This window comes from Globicephala melas, chromosome 4, assembly GCF_963455315.2.
Source record: "Globicephala melas chromosome 4, mGloMel1.2, whole genome shotgun sequence".
Classification (NCBI taxonomy): domain Eukaryota; kingdom Metazoa; phylum Chordata; class Mammalia; order Artiodactyla; family Delphinidae; genus Globicephala; species Globicephala melas.
Genome location: NC_083317.1, coordinates 67,806,008 through 67,825,929, shown reverse-complemented (window position 1 = coordinate 67,825,929; position 19,922 = coordinate 67,806,008). Strand labels below are relative to the sequence as shown.

Here is a 19,922-nt window from a genome sequence, read left to right as displayed (position 1 = left end):
GTGCTAGTCTGTTCACATACATGAGAGTGTATTTGTTTTGATTTTTAAGCATTTAACTTTCAATCCATCTGGAATTTTTTGGAGAGTATGGTGGAGGGTGTGGGTCTTTTTAATATTCTCCTTATTGATATTCTTATATACCAAGGGCCTCAAATTGGTTACCAACAGATTTCAACGTCTCCTTTCTCGACCCCTGGCCATCTTGGCGGCTGCTCTTGGTTGGGGGTGTCCCGCACCTGAGGCAGGGAGATGGTGGCTGCAAAGAAGAAGAAAAAGTCACTGGAGTCAATCAACTCTGGGCTCCAACTCGTTATGAAAAGTGGAAAGTATGTGCTGGGGTACAAGCTGACTTTGAAAATGATCAGACAAGGCAAAGCAAAACTGGTCATCCTCGCCAACTGCCCAGCCTTGAAGAAATCTGAAATAGAGTATTATGCCATGTTGGCCAAAACTGGGGTTCATCACTACAGTGGCAATAATATTGAATTGGGCAGAGTGTGTGGAAAATACTACAGAGGATACACAATGGCTATCATTGATCCAGGTGATTCTGATATTATTAAAAGCATGCCCGCACAGACTCGTGAAAGGTAAATCATGCACAATTTTTCTTTAATAAAAATGGCCAGAGCTTGTTTTTAAACAAACAAACAAACAAGATTTTAATGTCTGCTAGGAAAAATTCTTCTCATGACTCCTTTTGAACCTAGAATACTCTGATGTTCTTGCCCATTTATTTTTCCACATAAAATAAAAATTACGTGAATTCTATGAAGCATTTTATTTCTAATCAGTGGCTGGTCACCTGAATCCAATAATGTCATGTCCTGTTCTGAGTTGAGGCTGAGTTGCAGCCCTGGTAAGGCTCAGTCTACCTCAGTTTTACTCCTGTCTCTTCAGGATTTTTGGCAGAAATCCCCCTGATGAGTCCAGAATTCTAATCCTTGTACAAGATTTTGGAAGGCTCTGTTCTGCTTGCAGAAGTTTTCTGCTTCTGTTTTTAGAACTCTAGACTCATGCATCCCCAGAATTTAACAGATGATCTGAAGGGACCTCCCAAATCTCCTGCCATAGCTCTGCTGATCTGTCTCCCAGCTCTGCTGATCTGGTCTTCCCTGGGTGCGAGCCCTGGGATCATCAGCCTCGGGCCCACGCCCAGAATCAGCAACTAACACCTGGGTGAAGTGGCTGCAGAAGTCAGCCCTCCCTCTCCAAGATTCTCCCTTTCTGGAGTCTCAGCCCCTCCGGTTCTCTCTCGTTGACTCAGCAGCTCTCCTCTGCCTGAAAATAGATGATTTCTCTATTTTGTTTCAATTTTCTGGCTGTTTTAGGTATGAGGGCTGGTCTGTCACAGTCTAATCCAACTCAGTGAAATAAGTTCATTTCATCTTAAACATTTTCATTGTATCTTCTTATATTTTAAAACCAAAAAAGTTTCTAATTGAGATATATATTAAAAAAAAAACCCACCATGCCACTTCACACCTACCAGGATAACTAAATCAAAAAAGGCAGACAATAATAAGTGTTATCTAGGATGTGGAGAAAGTGCAACACTCATACGTTGCTGATGAGATATTAAATGATACAACCACTTAGTAAAACAGTTTTGCAGTCCCTCAGAAAGTTAGAGTTTACTACATGATCCACAAATTTCACTCCCAAGTAGGTACATATTCAAGAGTGAAACATATGTCCACACAAAAGCTTGTACACATATGCTATAGACAAAATCTTTGTGTCCCTCCAAAATTCATAAAGCCCTAATCTTCAATGTGATGGTATTTGAAGTTGGGGTCAGATGGGAGGTAATTAGGTTTAGATGACATAATGAGGATAGAGCCCCCGATGGGATTAGTGCCCTTATGTGAAGATGAAGAGAACAGATCTCTCTGTCTCTCTCTTTCTCTCTCTCCACTATGTGAGGAAATAGCAAGAAGGGGTCATCTACAAATCAGGGAAAGGGCTCTCATGAAGAACCCAATCATGCTGGCATCCTGACCTCAGATTTCCAGCCTCCAGAACTGTAAGAAATTAATGTTTGTTTTTTCAACCACTCAGTCCATGGTATTTGTCATAGCAGCCCAAGCTGACTGAGACAACAAATATTCATAGAAGCTTTATTCACAACAGTCAAAAATTAAACAATCCATCATCTCCAAAATATACAAATAGCTCATGCAGCTTAATATCAAAAAAACAAACAACCCAATGAAAAAATGGGTGGAAGATCTAAATAGATATTTCTCCAAAGAAGATAGATGGCCAAGAGGCACATGAAAAGATGCTCAACATCACTAATTATGAGAGAAATGCAAATCAAAACTACAATGAGGTATCACCTCACACCGGTGAGAATGGCCATCATCAAAAAAAATCTACAAACAATAAATGCTGGAGAGGGTGTGGAGAAAAGGGAACCCTCTTGCACTGTTGGTGGGAATGTAAATTGATACAGCCACTATGGAGAACAGTATGGAGGTTCCTTAAAAAACTAAAAATAGAATTACCATATGACCCAGCAATCCCACTACTGGGCATATACCCAGAGAAAACCATAATTCAAAAAGACACATGTACCCCAGTGTTCACTGCAGCACTATTTACAATAGCCAGGTCATAGAAGCAACCTAAATGCCCATCGACAGACGAATGGGTAAAGATGTGTACATGTATACAATGGAATATTACTCCACATAAAAAGGAACGAAACTGGGTCATTTGTAGAGACATGGATGGGCCTAGAGAGTGTCATACAGAGTGAAGAAAGTCAGAAAGAGAAAAACAAATATTGTATATTAACTCATATATGTGGAATCTAGAAAAATGGTACAGATGAACCAGTTTACAAGGCAGAAATAGAGACATAGACATAGCGAACAAACGTATGGACACCAAGGGGGGAAAGGGGAGGTGGGATGAACTGGGAGATTGGGATTGACATATATATGTATATATGTATAAAATAGATACATATATGTATAAAATAGATAACTAATGAGAACCTGCTGTATAGCACAGGGAACTCCACTGTACAGTAGAAACTAACACGATATTGTAAAAAAACTATACCCCAACAATTAAAAAAATTAATCCAAATGTCCATCATAAATGAATGGATAAATAAAATGTGGTATATCCATACAATAGAGTATTATTTGGCAATAAAAAGTAACAAAGTTCTGATACATTCTACAACATGAATGAACCTTATTTGATCACTGTGGTTCTACTTATATGACACTCTGAAACTACAGGGACCAAAATCTGACCAGTGTTTGCCAGGGGCTCACCTGGAGTGAAGAGGTTGATTACAAAGGGACTGGTGGGAATCTGGGGGAGTGTTGAAGTTCTTTTATATCTTTGTATCTTGTGGTTGTTACACAATTGTATACACTTCTCAAAAGCCACAGAACTATATACTAAACAGTATGAATCTGCTGTATGTAAATTATACCTTAATTTTTAGAAATACAGGAAAAGTCAATTAGTTAAATAATTAGTTAAAAGATATAGTGAATGAGAAAAGTTCATTTACAACAGCAAGAAAAAAGATAAAATATATAGAAACAAACTTAAGAAATTTCTATGTAAAAAAGCATGAACACTCTTTAAAGACACAAAAGTAGATCTGAACAAACGAAATGGTGAGAACACCTCAACACCATCTCAAGATGTCAGCTCTCTGCAATTTAATTTACAAGTTTAATGCAATTCAAATAAAAATCCCAGCGAGCTTTTTTTTTTGACATTGGTCATAAATCAGAAGCCTATCCTAAAGTTCATAAGGAAAGAAAAGTACACAAGAATATGGAGGAGAACATTGAGATGGAAGAGCTCTGTAGGGGGACTAGTCCTGACTTTAATGTATATACAAAGCGTCTCTAAAATGGATGAATAAACAGGTCAATGGAGCAGTCAGTGGAACAGAAGTTCCAGAACAGCCAAACTACACCTTAAACTCTAGTATATGATATATAAAGGTGGTATCTCAAGTTACCGAGGCAGTGATAATCTTTTTAATAAATGCTGTTTGGATTTAAGTATTACCAGAGATAAAAATATGGATACCCATTCAGAAAAAAAGATAAAATTAGATCCATTTCTCAAAACATACACAGGAATATACAGGAAACATACACAGGAAGTTTATCAAGGAATAAACTTCAAATGGATCAGAGATCTAAATGTAAGAAATAAAGCATTATGAATAGAAAAAAAAAGCATGGGGAGACTATAACCTACATGTGATGTAGGGGAAAGCTTTTAAAATGTGACTAAAAGTCCAGATGCAATAAAATGAAAGATTGGTAAATTTTACTATATAAAAATAAAAAACGTTTGCCTGGCAAAAAAAAAAGCCACAATAAGCAAACTCAAAAGACAAATGACAAAATGAGAGGAAATATTCATAGGATACATCACAAAAAATGACTAATATCCCTAACTTATAAGGAAAGTTTAAAATTTGGGGGGAAAGAGACCAAAAATGCTATGGAAGAGACTACGCACAACTCTCCTCTCCCAGGACAAGCCAGGGTGGTGAGCACCTACCCCAAGACAGGTGTAGAAGGACCGAGGCCTCTGCACCGCTTTGCCCACTGCGAGGCAGAGCGTCGCGCGTGCGCAGGACGCCTGGTGGGACAGCAGGATCTCCCCTTCCTCCCCGCCCCCCTGGAGCCCCTCACTATCCAACCTGAGGAAAAGCGCCAGTAAGAGGACGGGATCCCCGGCTCCTGGCGGAACTCTAGCTCATGGCCTTCAGTCTTTTTGGGCTGAGGAGGTACAACTTGGAGGTCAGTTCTTCAAAGGGTCGGGGGCCCCAGCACCCCAGGACGCTTAGACCAGCAGCGGCGGGGGCGCAGGCTCAGCCCTCCTCAGCTCTGCTCATCTGCCCGCACTGTCGGGCCCTGTCCCACCCAGCAGGCTGTGCCTTGATCTTCTTTTGCTTTCTTTTTTTTTTTTTTTTTTCCCCCGGTACGCAGGCCTCTCACTGCTGTGGCCTCCCCCGTTGCGGAGCACAGGCTCCGGACGCGCAGGCGCAACGGACATGGCTCACGGGCCCAGCCGCTGCGCGGCATGTGGGATCTTCCCAGACCAGGGCACAAACCCGTGTCCCCTGCATCGGCAGGCGGACTCTCAACCACTGCGCCACCAGGGAAGCCCTCGCTTTCTTTTCTATGAAAATCACTTATAGCTGTTTTACGATTATGTCACCTTTTTGGGACAGATGTTGCTGTTAGACAAATTCTGGGGTCAAAATCCTGGACTCTATAATTCATTAGTTGTGTAGACTCAGTCAACTGCATCTGTACAATGGGCAGAGCTGTAACTACTTCATGATGTTGTCATGAGGTTTAAATGAGATAATGTCTGTAGAGTGCCTCGCATATTTTATTTTAAAAAATCAATATTAGTTCCCATTTCTGCTGGGCAACCCATTTCTACCCCACCCCACTTTCCCTACACACTCATCCTCAGAAAAATACACTGGATCCTTTACATGCCCCCTAAGACAGGGATAGAATCAGGTGTCCCTCCGGCCTGACATTATTTAATGTCATTCAGCCAACATGTAGTGAAGGCCCTGGCATCGTGTTAAGATTATAAAGATGATTTGGACACGGATTCCTTCTCTCTGGGGTAAGTGTATTAGTAAGGGGAGAGAAAAGCAAAAAGAAAGAATACACATTTACTTGCTGTATCTTGAAAGGTCCTGGCGGGATGTAGATGGTATACTCAAAATGGGTAAGTGGATTTTGATATCACATCTGCATTAATAGAGATATGTGTAATATATTAGGAAACCAGAGAAAAGGTGGTTCATAATTTGGAGGCAAATTAGAAAGAAAGTTTCTATACTAGTGGCATTTGAGTAAGAACTTGAGAGATGAAGAGGAGATTTGTAAGAGGAGAATGAGGTGCTAGGCCATGAGAGGGAGAGAGAGCAAGAGAGAGGGAGAGAGAGCAAGAGAGAGTGAGAGCACACCCTTGTGCGCAGAGCAAAGGCCAGAAGAATAAAAGTATAGACTGTGGTTTGGAAGGGTTGGTAGTCTGGTGTGAGTGGACCATTAGTGGCTTGGCGGGGAGGAAGGGACATGAGGTAAGCAAAGTAGAATGAAAAATACTTGACGGCCATGCTGTGGAGTTTGAACTTTATTTTCTAGGTCAGTGTCCTCAAAATGTGGTTCCCAGACCAGCAGTATCAGCATCATCTGGGACCTTGTTAGGAATGAAGATTTGGGGGCACAACCTCACATCTACTGGGTCAGAAACTCTGGGGGTGGGTCTTAGCAATCTGTGTTTTACTGAGCCCTCCAGGTGATCTGACACAAGATCAGGTTTGAGAAGCACTGCTCTAGACATCAGGGAGTCACTAAAGGCACTTCATCAGAGGACTGATGCAATTGGAGCTGTTTTTTCAAAAGATAGTTTGAGGTGGGAGGAAGAAGGGGGAAGGGGACAGAGTCTTTAGGGGGCATTCCAGTGATTCTGGTGGGGGAACAAGGAAGATGCCAACTGGACAGTGAGCTTTGAAATGTGGGAGAGGCAGGACTGGTGACAATAGATTTGTGGGGTATGGGTGTGGACAAAGAATGTCACCTGCCATTTCAGTGAAGAAAGGATGTTTTGGCTCTGAAGCCATCAAACACTGCAGCTGTCTTCCCCCACACCTGACCCCCACAGTGCACCCCAAGGGGAATTCAGGGTGGAGAAAAAGAGGATACTGGCTCTAGGTAGTGAAGATGCATAGTTTCGTGCTTTTCTATGTATATGGCTTATTGAAATTTTCCTTTGATTTGCATCTTAACTTGAAAAGCAGTGGCACAGGGTGAGGTAAGGGGTGAGAACCCAAGGTATTGCATAGCATTTTATCTTAGTTTGTTCTCACCTTCACTGACCTGATGTGCATCTCCCCAACAAATTGTTACCATCTTACTCTTTGCCTAGGGCTCTGTGTTTTAGAGGCTGCAAGTCTCAATTAATAGAAAAGGAAATAGTGCCCAACTCCCATATGGAAATCAAGGCAAAAACAGTACCAAACCAAAAGATAAGTGTAAGGAAGTCCAACAAAAGTTTGGTTTTTCTCCTAATGGCTGCTTTGATGCTATCTGTGATGTTGTGATTTATAATAAGAATATATGTTTGGTCTTCATCCCCATTTCTGGCACTGAGCTCCTAAAACCCTTGAAATTTCCGCAGTGCTGAGAGTGAAAAGGGTTCTTTTGTTATGTTAATGAGGTGACTTTTGGGAAGCACCTAAGGTTGGGGGCTGGTTGCCAGAGAAACCAACCGTGATTAGAGGGTTGGAACTTTCAGTCCAGGGAGAGGAGAGGGACTGGAGATTGAGTCCAATCACCAATGACCAACGACTTAATCAGTCATGTCTATGTTTTTAAGCCTACATAAAAATCCAAAAGGACGGGGTTTGAAGAGCTTCTGGGTTTCAATTCACTTGGAGATTTGGGGAGAGTGGCTGTTGTCCAACTGAAGTTCGTGTGCCAGATGCACAGTGAGGCCAAACAAACTGAAATGTTGGAGTTTGGAATGGAGAAAGGTTTATTGCAGGGCCAAGAAAGGAGAATGGACGGCTCACGCTCAAAAGACCCAAATTCCCTGATGGTTTTTGGGGAAGAGTTTTTATAGGCAAAATTGGGTTGGGGAGAGAGCTGCAGGGTGTGTGACCTCCCTCTGATGGTTTGGTGGGGAGGTAACTGGGTGGTGTTCCTGGAATCTCAATCATCAGCTGTCTGGTTCCACCCAGTCTGAAGTCCACATGCTTGTTTTCAGCCTGAAGTTACCATCCTCCACCTGGGTGGGGACCTTAGTTCCTGTAGAAGAACTCAGAGATGATAAAAGAAATTTTCACATGTTGAGGTAAAGGGAAGTCCTTCTGGCTTATGCATGAGTTAACTTGAATTTTATGCTAACTAGAATAGCCAGTTTGTGGCCTATCAAACATACACTGTACATCTGCTTTAATTATTAAAGAAAAGGGTGCATTGACCAGAAGTAAAGAATGTCCATGTTAAAAATAAAGATTAAATGCCTCCCTTCCTGGGATGCCAATGCTGGTACTCCTTTGATGATGAGAATACCTTCCCAGGTGCGAAGGCCATACTACTTGCTGTGTACATCCTGATGTTTTTTGGGTTTTTTTTGTTTTTGTTTTTGAAACCTTGAAGGAATGTATCCCTGACTTGTTGGATGTTCTTTGTTCTGACAAGACATAAAACTGTGCTGAAAACCATGCTTCTCCAGAGCAGGTCTCAAGAGTTATCTGAGAGGCTGTCTTCTGGGCTATAGCCCTCAGTTTGGCTCAGATAAAAGCCTTTTCTATTCCTATTATAAATCGTTTACTTATTATTTTTGTGGACAGAGATATGTATCCGATTGTTATGTATGCCCCTTGAGGAGGAACCAGGAGCCTGCCCATTGCTGCATTATTGCTTCTTGACTGCCTTTCCTTTGTTTCTACATTCCCTCACTCCTCTAATTAGTAACTGTTTGAATCTGCCCTTTGGAACTCAGGGAAGGTCTAGGAGGCTGAAACCTTTTTCCTACAAACAAGAAATGGGGGACACGGAAATGCTTTCATACCCAGAAGAGCCCCACAGGGTTCTGCTCGGTTTCGTGGCGCACCTGGAAAAGGCATGGAAGCTCCATGCCCTTTCCCCATAGGCATCTCTTCCATCTGACTGTTCCTGAGTTATATCATTTTATAGTAAACCAGTAATCTAGTGAGTAACCTGGTTTCCTGAGTTCTGTGAGCTGCTCTAGCAAATTACTTGAACCCAAGGAGGGGGTCATGGGAACCTCTGATTTTATAGCCATTGGGTCAGAAGCACAAGAACAATCTGGGCTTGCAATTGGCACCTGAACTGGAGGGCAGTCTTGTGGGGCTGAGCCCTTACCTCTGGAATCTGATGCTATCCCCAGGTGGAAAGTGTCAGAATTGAGTTGAATTGTAGGACACTCAGCTGGTGTTGGATTGCTTCGATGTATGGGGGAAAATCCCACACATTGAAACTGGATGCAGAAACTTACTATCTTTAGGGAGACATCAAATATCTCAATATTATTTGTAATTCTCTTTTTTTTTTTTTGGAGAAAAACGTGCCCTAATTTGCTGGGGCCTAGTGAGCCATTTCAGTAATCCAGCACTAATGCTAGAAAGGTGAAACAAAAACTCTTGCAGCAAGGAGGGGCAAGTGTAGTTCGATGGGTTATTATGTAGAAGGAGAGAAGTGATGAAACCTGCAGCCTACCTTTACCTTTGTAGTAACCTATGTGTTAAGGAGGAAAAATACTAAGAAATGTGATTTTTACAGCTGAACGTGGCAGCAGTGAAGTCAACAGTAAAGTTCTATTGTGATACTATTTAGCAAAAGCTACACACAAAATCAAGCAAAGACCTCTGCCCACATGGTATGTTGTACACTGTATGTATTGTAGGAAATACCCAGAATCTAAACCTAAGGAAAAAGAAGTGGGAAGGAACGCAATCTGTTCCTAAAATGGATATAACTTTATTTTAGCAGATATCAATGATAATACCTTCCACAGAGCAAGAGCAGTAATCCGAAGGCTCACCAACCACACTAGGAAACTTGCGTACACGTTGCAATCAAGGATCCAGACCTTAGCAGGGACCAAACTTTTGCTTTTTTGAAGCAAATTTAGCTAAAATATCCATAGATACAAAACAATCGTAACTCTAAGACTTTAATGAATCACCAAAAACTAAATGTCTAATCTGATTTTTTTAAAAAAGACATATCATTTACCTTAAACTTCCTCAACTCTCTGGACAAAGAAAAAGATTCTGGGTTTTTAAGTTCTTCAAACAGGAACTCCTCAGAGGAAATCTGCTTTGAGCACTGTGCAGGAATCCATTTCTGAGAGAAGCTCAGAATAATGAGGAGTCCTCAGCCTCCTCCATGGAGGAAAAGACCCCTGTAGGAGACAGTACAGCTCTAGGGCACAGAAGCCTTGGAGCCAGACTAACTCCTTCAAATCCCAGAACTTCTTATTAATTATGTGATCTTTGTCAAGGTACTTATCCTCTCTGTGCATGTTTTCTCAGTTATGAAACGGGGATGCCAATAGTATCAATCACACAGATATAAAGCTCTCATAAAGGGGACAAAATAAGTATACAATATTAACTATTACTGTCTGACCAAAAAAACTGTGTGTACACGTATCTTTAGGAAAAGAAAATGACATCTCTTTCATCATTTTTGGAGAGAGGCTGGGACATGGATAACGAGATAGTTTGCTATTAAAACTTTCTTCTGACTTGAGGAACCATTTAAAAGTAAATTTTGACATGTCCTTATTCCTTATGGTAGGCACGACTCTAGCCTTTTCTCTGTCCAGACAATTTTAGGGAGACATATTTTCAAGGAGAAAGCACTGACGTGGTAGGACTTAGCAAAAGGGATGAAAAGGGTTTTTTCTCATTTTTCTCATGAGAGTCTATGGAGATTCCTGTGATTTATCTGTTAAAACTGCAAGCGGGGTATACATAAAAGTACAATAGGGCTTCCCTGGTGGTGCAGTGGTTGAGAGTCCGCCTGCCGATGCAGGGGACACGGGTTCGTGCCCCGGTCCGGGAAGATCCCACATGCCGCAGAGCGGCTGGGCCCGTGAGCCATGGCCGCTGAGCCTGCACGTCCGGAGCCTGTGCTCCGCAACGGGAGAGGCCACAGCGGTGAGAGGCCCGCGTACCGCAAAAAAAGAAAGAAAAAGTACAGTTATATCCAGAGGGAAAAATGTTCAGAGATGGGTAGCATTACTAGGGCAGGGGAAGTGCACACCATATGGCAGGTTATAGGAATCAGCAGGGAGCAAGGACAAAGTTAGAGGCCGGTCAGAGTTCAGAGGTCATGAGTTCTGGAGTAAGAAACTCCATTTCCCAAATAAGTGGTGAGGACTCCAGAGCTGTCTTCCTTACTCCTGCCTCTGCCAAAGATTTAGGGAACATGTTTCTCTGCGGGGTTACTAGCAACTTGAGTCAGGCAGCAAACATTTATTAAGCACCAACTGTTCACCAGGCTCTGTGTTGTCAAAAATAATAGCCTTATTCCCTTTATTACCAAGGTTGCTCAGTCTCTGTCCTGGCCACTCCTCTGGCCATGGTGCAGGGAGGTTAACGGAGGTCTCTAATTTTCCATAACCAAAGCCTTCCTCCCACCCGACCACCCTTCACATTAAGGTTTTACTTTTAGGGTAGGGATCAAAGAGCAAACAGACAAAACTGAGGGACTACCCGAGAGATGGCAATAAAAGGAGGATCCACTGACAGCTGGAACTTCAGCTGAACAACACAGAAGACGATTTCAGATCCACAGCACTCCACCCCTCTAGCCTCCACAAAGATGACACGAGAATGAGGCACACTACCTCTGCAGCAAGATTACACAGATCTTCCAGAAAATGTAACACTCCAGAAATGACAGACCAGCAGATTCTTACTCTTACACAAAGCACTTCTTTTTTTTTTTTTTCTGGCTGTGCAGCCAGGATTTTAGTTCCCCAACCGCAGGATCGAACCTGTGCCCCCTGCAGTGGAAGCGCTCGGAGTCCTAACCCCTGTACCGCCAGGGAATTCCCCACAAACCACTTCTTGAGATGAAACAGTTTTAAAGGTGTTTTTACATAAGGATTTAGATTAGAATTTACTCTGCTTCTTCAACTGTGCCTTTTGCAAGCTTGGCTCAACTTATCCTTCCAATACTCTTCTTACTCAATTCCTTTATCCTTCAGCTCCTGTTTGACGCGTTTCAGATAGCCAGGATCAGGGTAGCCATACCTGCAGAAGAAAAAGGCCCTTAGCTTCATCATAGATGGTTTTAAAGAATCTGTATAGTAGGTCCCTGGCATTAGCCTTCAGTGTTGCAAGTATTCACAAGCAATCCTGAAGGCTGATTTGTAAGTGTGCTGCTGTGAGTCATTTCGCTAGTGAGCAGGCCTAGCTGTCTGCCCAGGATCTGCATTCCAACAAGACTTTAATTTTCAGCTCATGGTAAGCAATAACTCTTATAAAGTTATAATATACTATATTTTTAGGGACGGTAATCATTTTGCTACAGGAAGATTTTCAAATTTGGGAAATTAAGTCTTAAGATGTATTCCCTTTTGAATATTAAGGGTCTGAGGTATTCTATCTGAATTTCATAAACAGCAATTGGATTGCCCATAATACAACTTCCATCCCCATTAAGTAAGACTTTTTCTAGAGTTCTGTTAGCCAAGTGAATTTAGGATCTCTATGGACTCATGGGAAGGGAGGGTAGAAGAAAGGGTGATCTTAAAAGAAGACGAAGTAAATAACATTCCTAGGATCTACCCTTCAAATAGACATGAAACCCCAAATTAAATCACCTTAGATACCATTCATCTTGGATTCTGAAGATCTGCTGCCCACTGATGCAAAATTTATTAACTGTATGACGCTTTGTGGTTGGGAGGGTAGAAGGTCATAGGAAGCAATCTTTCTGTCTTTGAGATTATCACCCCAGATGAGCATCTGTCAAAACACTGCATCCAATCCCACTGCTAGAAACTGTCTCCTTGCAGTCACATCCTCAAATTGCCATGTTTTACGACCTCTAAATTCTGTTTAGCAGCCATTCTGTTTCAAACGCTTCTCACCTTTCTGGTCCCCCACACCTGGACGTTTTGTGGTGGATATCATTCCACGTAATGACATCTGAGACTCCTAATACTCGAGAGTCTCCCACTGTGAAAATCAGTTTTTGGTCAAAGGCCCTACGAAGCAGATGCAAAACCTCTCTTCCTTCCTCGTTATCAGGCAAGTATGCAGTTCGACATATTCCAGAAAATCTCTTTCCTGGGTTTGGGTGCTCTTTCTATATGAAGGCAAGAAAATGTCACATGAAAACATTGTGTCAGAATTTTACTAGATGTGTGGATGTGTTCATATGCATATAGAACAAACAAAAATCAACAAAAGTATTCAAGGTTTGCTCACGTTCCCCATATAATTCATATTTCTCCTCTTTCCCCAAGTTCATGCTGGGAACACTATCCACCTTCCTGACTTCCCCCACTCCAGCGCACAATCACCACCCACCCTTTCTCTGCCTTAACAGACACAAAAGATACCTAAATTATAAGTAAACATTGTTACCGTTATCAGCATTTAAAATCCTTGCATATGACCATGGAGGTAACTACCTGGGAAATCCACTGTCTAATTGGTAACAGAATAGTCCCCGTGGCTCTGGTGATCCCAGCACACTGGAAAGAAACCCATGGACCTCAGAAACACTTACTGTTTGTACGCCTCCTTCGATTCTGTAAGTAATCACAATGGTGCCATGGGATTCATAACCTGGAAGTGAGTCTCTTTTGAAAAGGACAGTCATGTTTCCATCTGGCTGATTCCCTTTCTGGACACCATAGGAAGTCTGGCACAAAGGACAGACTGGCTTATATGACAAGGCTTTGTTGATACAAGGGCTGCAGAAATCATGCTTGCACTTTGGGAGCACTTGTCTGTTACTAATGGTGTTCAAACAGATGGTACATATGTCCTTTTCCTTGTCCACTTCTGACACCTCAGAACTGGTAGAGCGCTGCAATGTCGGTGAAGCTGTTTTTGAATCATTACTATCCGTGTCCGTGGGTGTTTCATTCCATTTCTCTCTAGCTAATGGAGACGTTCTCCCTCTGTTTAAGACATACTGTTTTGCCTTTGTAAGGTGATCTGGCAACCCAATCAAAGTCACTGACTCTTGATTTAGCACAAGGTCTACACCTGGATGCCTTTTTCGAAAGTCATCAGAGAACTTGGTCCCATGTAAGTGCTTTCTCTCCTTGTCCAAAAGTTTCAGCCAAAGAACTTCTCTCATAATCTGACCTGAGACATGTTGATAGGCATCAATGAAACTTGAATAAGCATGCACAGATAGATCTAACTCCTTGGTTTTAGGTTCAAATAGAATGTAGGTTTTCTGACTTGTTCCCAAAACCTTACTTTGAGTGTCATACTTCTTTTCGATCTGTGATATCTCCTGGAGTAACTCTGCTTCTAAAAGCTTATAGTGAGCAGTGTCAACCTCAATTCCATTCAACATGTGCTTGGGAGTCGATATTTTCACAGGTGCCTCGACAAGACTTTCAGAGATTTCTGAGGCAAGAAAACGTTTGGCAGCTGCAATGTCATATGTGGTCCCAAGGAGAGTTAATTCTCCTCCTTTCTCCTTTATAAGGAGCCTTGTAAACTGGTGACTTAATTCCTGTCTGATTTTGTGTGCCTGCTTACTGTCTGCCAGGGTAACACGTTCCTGCTTCAGAGTCTTCACACGCTTCTGAAATTCTCTGACAAAAGACTCGCAAGCTGCTTCGAGGTTACCTGATTGACTTGAGGTGATGTCTAAACAGACCATATTCGGAGAACTCTTCCGAGTTTTAATTTTTATACCAAACATTTTCTCTATTGAGTATATTTTATCACGGCAGGTGTATGTGAAGTATTCAAAGAAAGCCAAGGGAACTTCAAAATGGTTGCTTTTTTCTTCCGACCTGGTTTTTGGTTCAGAGGGAGAAACACAGCTGTTCCCGTCCTGCTGATGGAGTGGCTCCCTCTCTGTTGTCAAAGGGGAAGATTCTCGTTTCTGCTCCTTTTCCAGGAGTTGTTCACTCAAGAAGCCATGTATTTTTTCAATATCTCTGAAGTCACCACGCACTTTCTCAATTCCTTCATGGCCTTTCACTCGCTCGACACTGGGGCAGAGAATGGCGATGTGTTCCCTCTGCTCTTTAGAGAACAGGTGACAGTTCAGTTCAGCTGTGACAGTAAGAAAGATCTGAAATTTTAAAAGGGAACAAATAAAATCTATTAGACATCCAGGTCTACGCTCCTCTCAGGAGAATGTCTAGAGACTAGAGAAATAACCGCTGTGACTTCTTTCCAATCCTTTTTGCAAAGCATGCAATGTATTACAACCCAGAGGCACCCAGCCCTGTCTGTATATTAGAATGGCCTGGGGAGAAAAAAAAAAAAACAAAAATACCCAAGGCCCAAGCACATCTCCAGAGATTCTGATGTAAATGTAGAGCCCGGGCACTAACATTTTTAAAAGTTCCATGGACAGGAAGTCCGGATTCTAGAGCTGCCACTCTTGCTTTGACCTTGGGGAGTAGGGCGGAGGGAAGGCACTTTGTTCGACTTTCTGGGTAAATTGCTGTGTCTCTCACTGAAGAGTGTGAGCCTGGGAGGGAGCCATAAATCTGAGGATGATGTTTTTTCCTATTATTGTTTTTTCTCTTCTGCCCTCGTCCTTCTTTCTTTTTTTCTCTTTTTAAAAAACAAAACAAAACTAACCCCCTAACTGCATGCAATGTTGCTGGGCCCTCTAAACCCTGGCCTTTAGAAGCTCAAGTATAAGACAAACACCAGATTAGGTGAAAAAGGACAGAGGCAAATTGAATGTAATATAAAAGCAAGATTTCTAATGTTTTGTTCTCCCTCGAGGTCTTTGCACAAGCTATTTCCTCTGCATATAACATCCTTCCTCTAGATCTTCAAAATGTTTCCTGAATCCAGCCACTTCTCACACCTCCATCAGGACCACCGGAGTCCAAACCATTGTCACCTTGCGCCTGGCTCACTGCAACCCCTCCTAACTGGACTCTGACCTTCCACTTCAGCCTCTTCCTAGATTCTGGTCTCCACACAGCAGCCAGAGTGATCCTGCAGAAATGTGAATCAGATCACTCTATACCCCTGCTTAAAACCATCTAAGGAATCTCCTAACATTTAAGTTAAAATCCAAAGTCCTAACCTTCATCCCTCAAAGACCTGACTTCTAGGTACCTCTCCAAGTTCCTCTCTCACTCTCTCTCTCGCTCTCTGCCCTCCCGCCACGCTTATCTCTCTCTTTGAAGCTCTTGGGCTCAGGATGTGAGCTCCTGTCTGGATGTGTGTGGGGAGGGGGGGTGTCAACTTTACACTTGTTTTTTTCCCTCTGCCTAGAACCTTCTTCCCCTAGACATCCACTTAGCTAGCTCCCTTACTTCATTTGTGTCTCTACTCAGAGGTCACCTCATTTGAGAGGTTTTTCCTGATATCCTATTTAAAATAGTAGTCCTGTTACTATCACTTATCCTGCTTTATTCTTCTTCCTAGCAGATATTTATCACTGGCAGATATTTTATTCCGTATCTATATGTTTACTATTATTGTCTGGTTCCCTCACTAGAATGTAAGGTCCCTGAGGGCAGGGTCTGCTGTGCTCCTGGCTGATCTCCAGCTCCTGTGACAGTGCCTGGCACACAGTAGGCAGTTGATTTGTCCAATGACTCTGCATGGCTGGCCCCTGCTCATCATTCAAGTCTCAGGCCAAATGTCACCTCCTCAGAGACTCTGACTTCTGGTCGGAAATAACACAGATTCCTTCTCCTTCCTTGCCCTGGCCCTGTCAAGCTCTAAGGCGAAACCCCATTATATTTTCTCCTTAGCACGTATCACTCTCTGAAATGGTTTTATTTATTTTGTCTTCTTGCTTATTGTCTTTCTATGTACCTCTCCCCAGCAGGGACCTGTCTGTTGTGTTCACCTCTGTGTCCCAATGTCTACAACAGTGCCAGGCTCATAATGAATCCTCAGCAAATGGTCCTTGGACTGGAGAGTTAGCTGCAGGAACATACCTAGCTCCTTCAATACTCACCTTCTGGACACAGGAATCCACAGCGCTAGAAATGTCCTTTTCATTTGAATGCTTCTCACCAGGGCTGGCCCCTTTTTGTGACTGTGTCAAAGAAGACATCCTGGTGTTCTCTGCTGCATTGTCATTGGGTTCCAGGAATATAGTCACAGGTTTGTTGTCAACCACAATTTGGTGCTTTCCTTTCTTCAACACTCCCTCCTTACCTTCAGTGGAGACATTAAATACATACATACACATAGAAATGGGAGCAATTTCAAATAATCCTCTTACTCATGCATCTGTACCTTGCCCCAACAACCCTCCCAGTAAGGGCTGCTCCCTGCATATCCTGGAATGGTGGGTTGGTGATAAGGTGAGGGAGCTATTCAAAACTCTAAAGTAGGCAGGTTAAGTTCTACTGTAGAAAGGAAAGCTTAATGATAATGGAATATCGCCCACTCATTAAAAGTCATGTTCCTGAAACTGTTGCCAGTTCCCCATTTCCCTGACACTCATTATGAGTTAAGTGAAAACAGCAGGAATCAGAAGTGTAGACTCAGTTTTAGAACTACTATGTGTTTACTGACATTCAGAGGAAAAGGCTGGGAGGAAATCTATCAAAATGTTCACATTGTTTCTCTCCAGGTGGTTTTCTTTATTCTTTTCTCCCTTTTCCCTAGTGAGCATATATAACTTTTCGAATTCTCAAAAACAAATCAGTGGAATAATTATGTAAAACATAAAAGTGAAATTCCTAAGTGACAAGGGCTGGGGGTGGCAAGCGTGTTCTGAGAGCTGAGACATAGGAGTCACGGCGAGGAGACTGCGAAGTATCAACTTTAAGGCACAGTCGGCCCAGGTCAGAGACTGGGCACTTGTGAGCTCTGTCCTACTCTCTGGGTTTGCGCCTCTTGCCAGCAGGACCCCCAGGTTCCTGTCCCCCACCAGACTTTCTCCCGCCCTCTCTCCTAGGTCAGCTTGAACTGGGTCTGCATGGAGCCCCCCACCCCTCCCCTCTTCCCAAGGACGGTGGTTGCCCCCCAGCCCGGGCCCGCAGCTCACTCGCCCTATGCACGAACTGCACCCGGAAGGTGTCCGAGTTGGGGTCGTTGCGGTCCCGGGCCTGCACGATGCACTCCCCGCCGCCCGACTCCCGGCTCTGGAAGTACTTTTCCAGCTTCCATGGTAGGCGGGTGCCGGGATGCGACACCCGCACGAGCAGCGGGGACGGCGGGCAGAGGTTCGAAGCCATGGCTCTCCGCATGGGGATGACGCCGCGACTCGCGACGCCGCTGTGCCGGGCACTGGCAGGGGTGCGTCGGGCCCCGCCGCCCTGGAGCGCAAAGTTTCAGTTTCGCTTTCCCGGAGATCTCTCTCGGTTCCGGGCAGAGCCGCACCCGCTCCTCTCTTCGCTGCCCTCCCTGCCGCGGACTGCCGGGTGAGTAGGTCCCGTCCCCTGTTCCCGGGGCGGTAGGGCGCCAAGGCGCCCGGGTCTCCTCTCCTGCGGACTCGGGCGGGGAACGGGCCGGGGAGAAGCGGTCGAGAGACGCGCCCAGGGCCAAGCCTCCCCTGGTGAGGATGGAGGCTGGGCAGATGCTCAAGTCAAAGAAAGTTTCTCCTGAGTTTTTGATTCCTTTTAACTCTTACTGTTGTTACTATTATTTGCAGCTGAAATGTAATTCATATTCTGAATTCAGGTTAAACTTACCTACATTTTTTAAAAATTTGAATTTGTTCACCTGCGTTGTGACACATCACATGTTACCTTCTCTAACGCTACGCTTTAGACTGGCTCTTGGGGCTTTTCTGCTCTCATTTCTCGATTTGGCCAATACTGAACTGCATGCTGTGCCCTGTGCACTAGGGAATAAAGGTGAAAGGGGAGGCACCTGACCTCACCGGCTGGTAAGGTGAGGTAGACTTGTGACTAAAAAAGCAAAATCTCTTGAAGGCCTTGATAGGAAGTTTGAAGAAGAATCTTAAAAGAGAGAAGGAGAGGGAGGGATGGGGAGCATCAAAAGCACAGAGACCACTGCATCTGAAGCACAGAGGGGACACTGAGGCCTTGGGAAGCCGTGATGAGTAAGGGAGATGACAGAGGAAGGGTCTAGACCAGTGCTGTCCGATAGAAATATAATGTGAGCTACATATTAATTTTAAAATTTTTGGTAGCTATAATTTTTAAATTACAAACAGGTGAAATTAATTTTATGTTATTTAGCTCACTGTATCCTAAATTAACCATTTAGGCATGTAATCAATGTTAAAAACTTATTAATGACATATTTTACATCCTTTTTTGTCATCCTGAGTCGTTGCAATCCAGTGTTTATCTCACATTTACATCACCTTTCCGTTGTGATTAGCCACATTTCAAGTGCTCAAGAGCTACGTGTGGCTAATGACCCACACTGGACAGCACAGTTCTAGACAGTGAAAAGTCTTCAAGATCGGTTAACGAGACATGGAAGGCTCGTAGGCAGGGCAAGCAGGAGAGTGACATGTCAGATGTGCATTTTAGAAAGCTGGTGTTGACAATCATGTGAAGGACACATTTCCATGCAGGGATGAATGGAGGTGGAGAGGCCAGAGGTAAGGTTTTTTTGCACGTGGCTGGTAAGACTGGAAATGGGTGAGTCTTTATGAAGAGCAATTTGGCAGTGCTATCAGAATTACGACTGCGTATACATCCCTATTGTGCAGTTCCACTTCTAGGAATTTGTCCCGTTTATTGATTAGCACCTCTGTGAAGTGACCTATGTACTAAGTTGTTCTTTACAGCCTTTTTTATAATAGTAAAAGATTAGAGGGCTTCCCTGGTGGCGCAGTGGTTGAGGGTCCGCCTGCCGATGCCGGGGACGCGGGTTCGTGCCCCGGTTCGGGAGGATCCCACGTGCCGCGGAGCGGCTGGGCCCCCGTGAGCCATGGCCGCTGAGCCTGCGCGTCCGGAAGCTGTGCTCCGCGACGGGAGGGGCCGCGGCAGTGAGAGGCCCGCGTACCGCAAAAAAAAAAAAAAAAAAAAAAAAAGATTAGAAACTCCTTGTGTCCATAAAAGAGGGTACTAGCAGTTGAATAACTTATAGTGCATCTATGCAATGGAATGCAATGAGCAGTAGAAAGAAGGAAGACCCTCTCTATGTGCCAACATGGAAAGATCTCTAGAATACATTAAATGGAAAAGGGAAGATGCAGAACAGTGTGTATAACATGCTGCATTTTGAGGATGGGCACAGGCTCTGA

The 19,922-nt window shown here is 43.6% G+C and overlaps 2 protein-coding genes and 1 pseudogene across 4 annotated transcripts in view; 2 read left to right on the top strand and 1 right to left on the bottom strand.

The window, feature by feature from the left end:
- Window positions 1–249: 249 nt before the first annotated feature.
- LOC115853184 (large ribosomal subunit protein eL30 pseudogene) lies at window positions 250–594 on the top strand (annotated as a pseudogene).
- Window positions 595–9,546: 8,952 nt separating this feature from the next.
- Window positions 9,547–18,093, bottom strand: DTX3L (deltex E3 ubiquitin ligase 3L). Its single transcript, XM_030858293.2, has 5 exons — window positions 17,745–18,093; window positions 16,704–16,906; window positions 13,305–14,840; window positions 12,661–12,878; window positions 9,547–11,818 (listed from the first exon to the last, which is right to left on the bottom strand). Exons 1-5 carry the CDS (start codon window positions 17,944–17,946, stop codon window positions 11,749–11,751), a joined length of 2,229 nt encoding a protein of 742 aa, XP_030714153.2. The 5' UTR covers window positions 17,947–18,093; the 3' UTR covers window positions 9,547–11,748.
- PARP9 (poly(ADP-ribose) polymerase family member 9) overlaps window positions 18,047–19,922 on the top strand; it is a 33,005-nt gene continuing 31,129 nt past the window's right edge. Inside the window, exon 1 of one of the 3 annotated variants that reach the window (XM_070045453.1) lies at window positions 18,047–18,120. The gene's annotated coding sequence lies outside the window, so the exon portion shown is untranslated. The remainder of the gene's footprint in view (window positions 18,121–19,922) is intronic. The other 2 variants (XM_030858279.3, XM_060298145.2) reach the window with 2 other exon arrangements.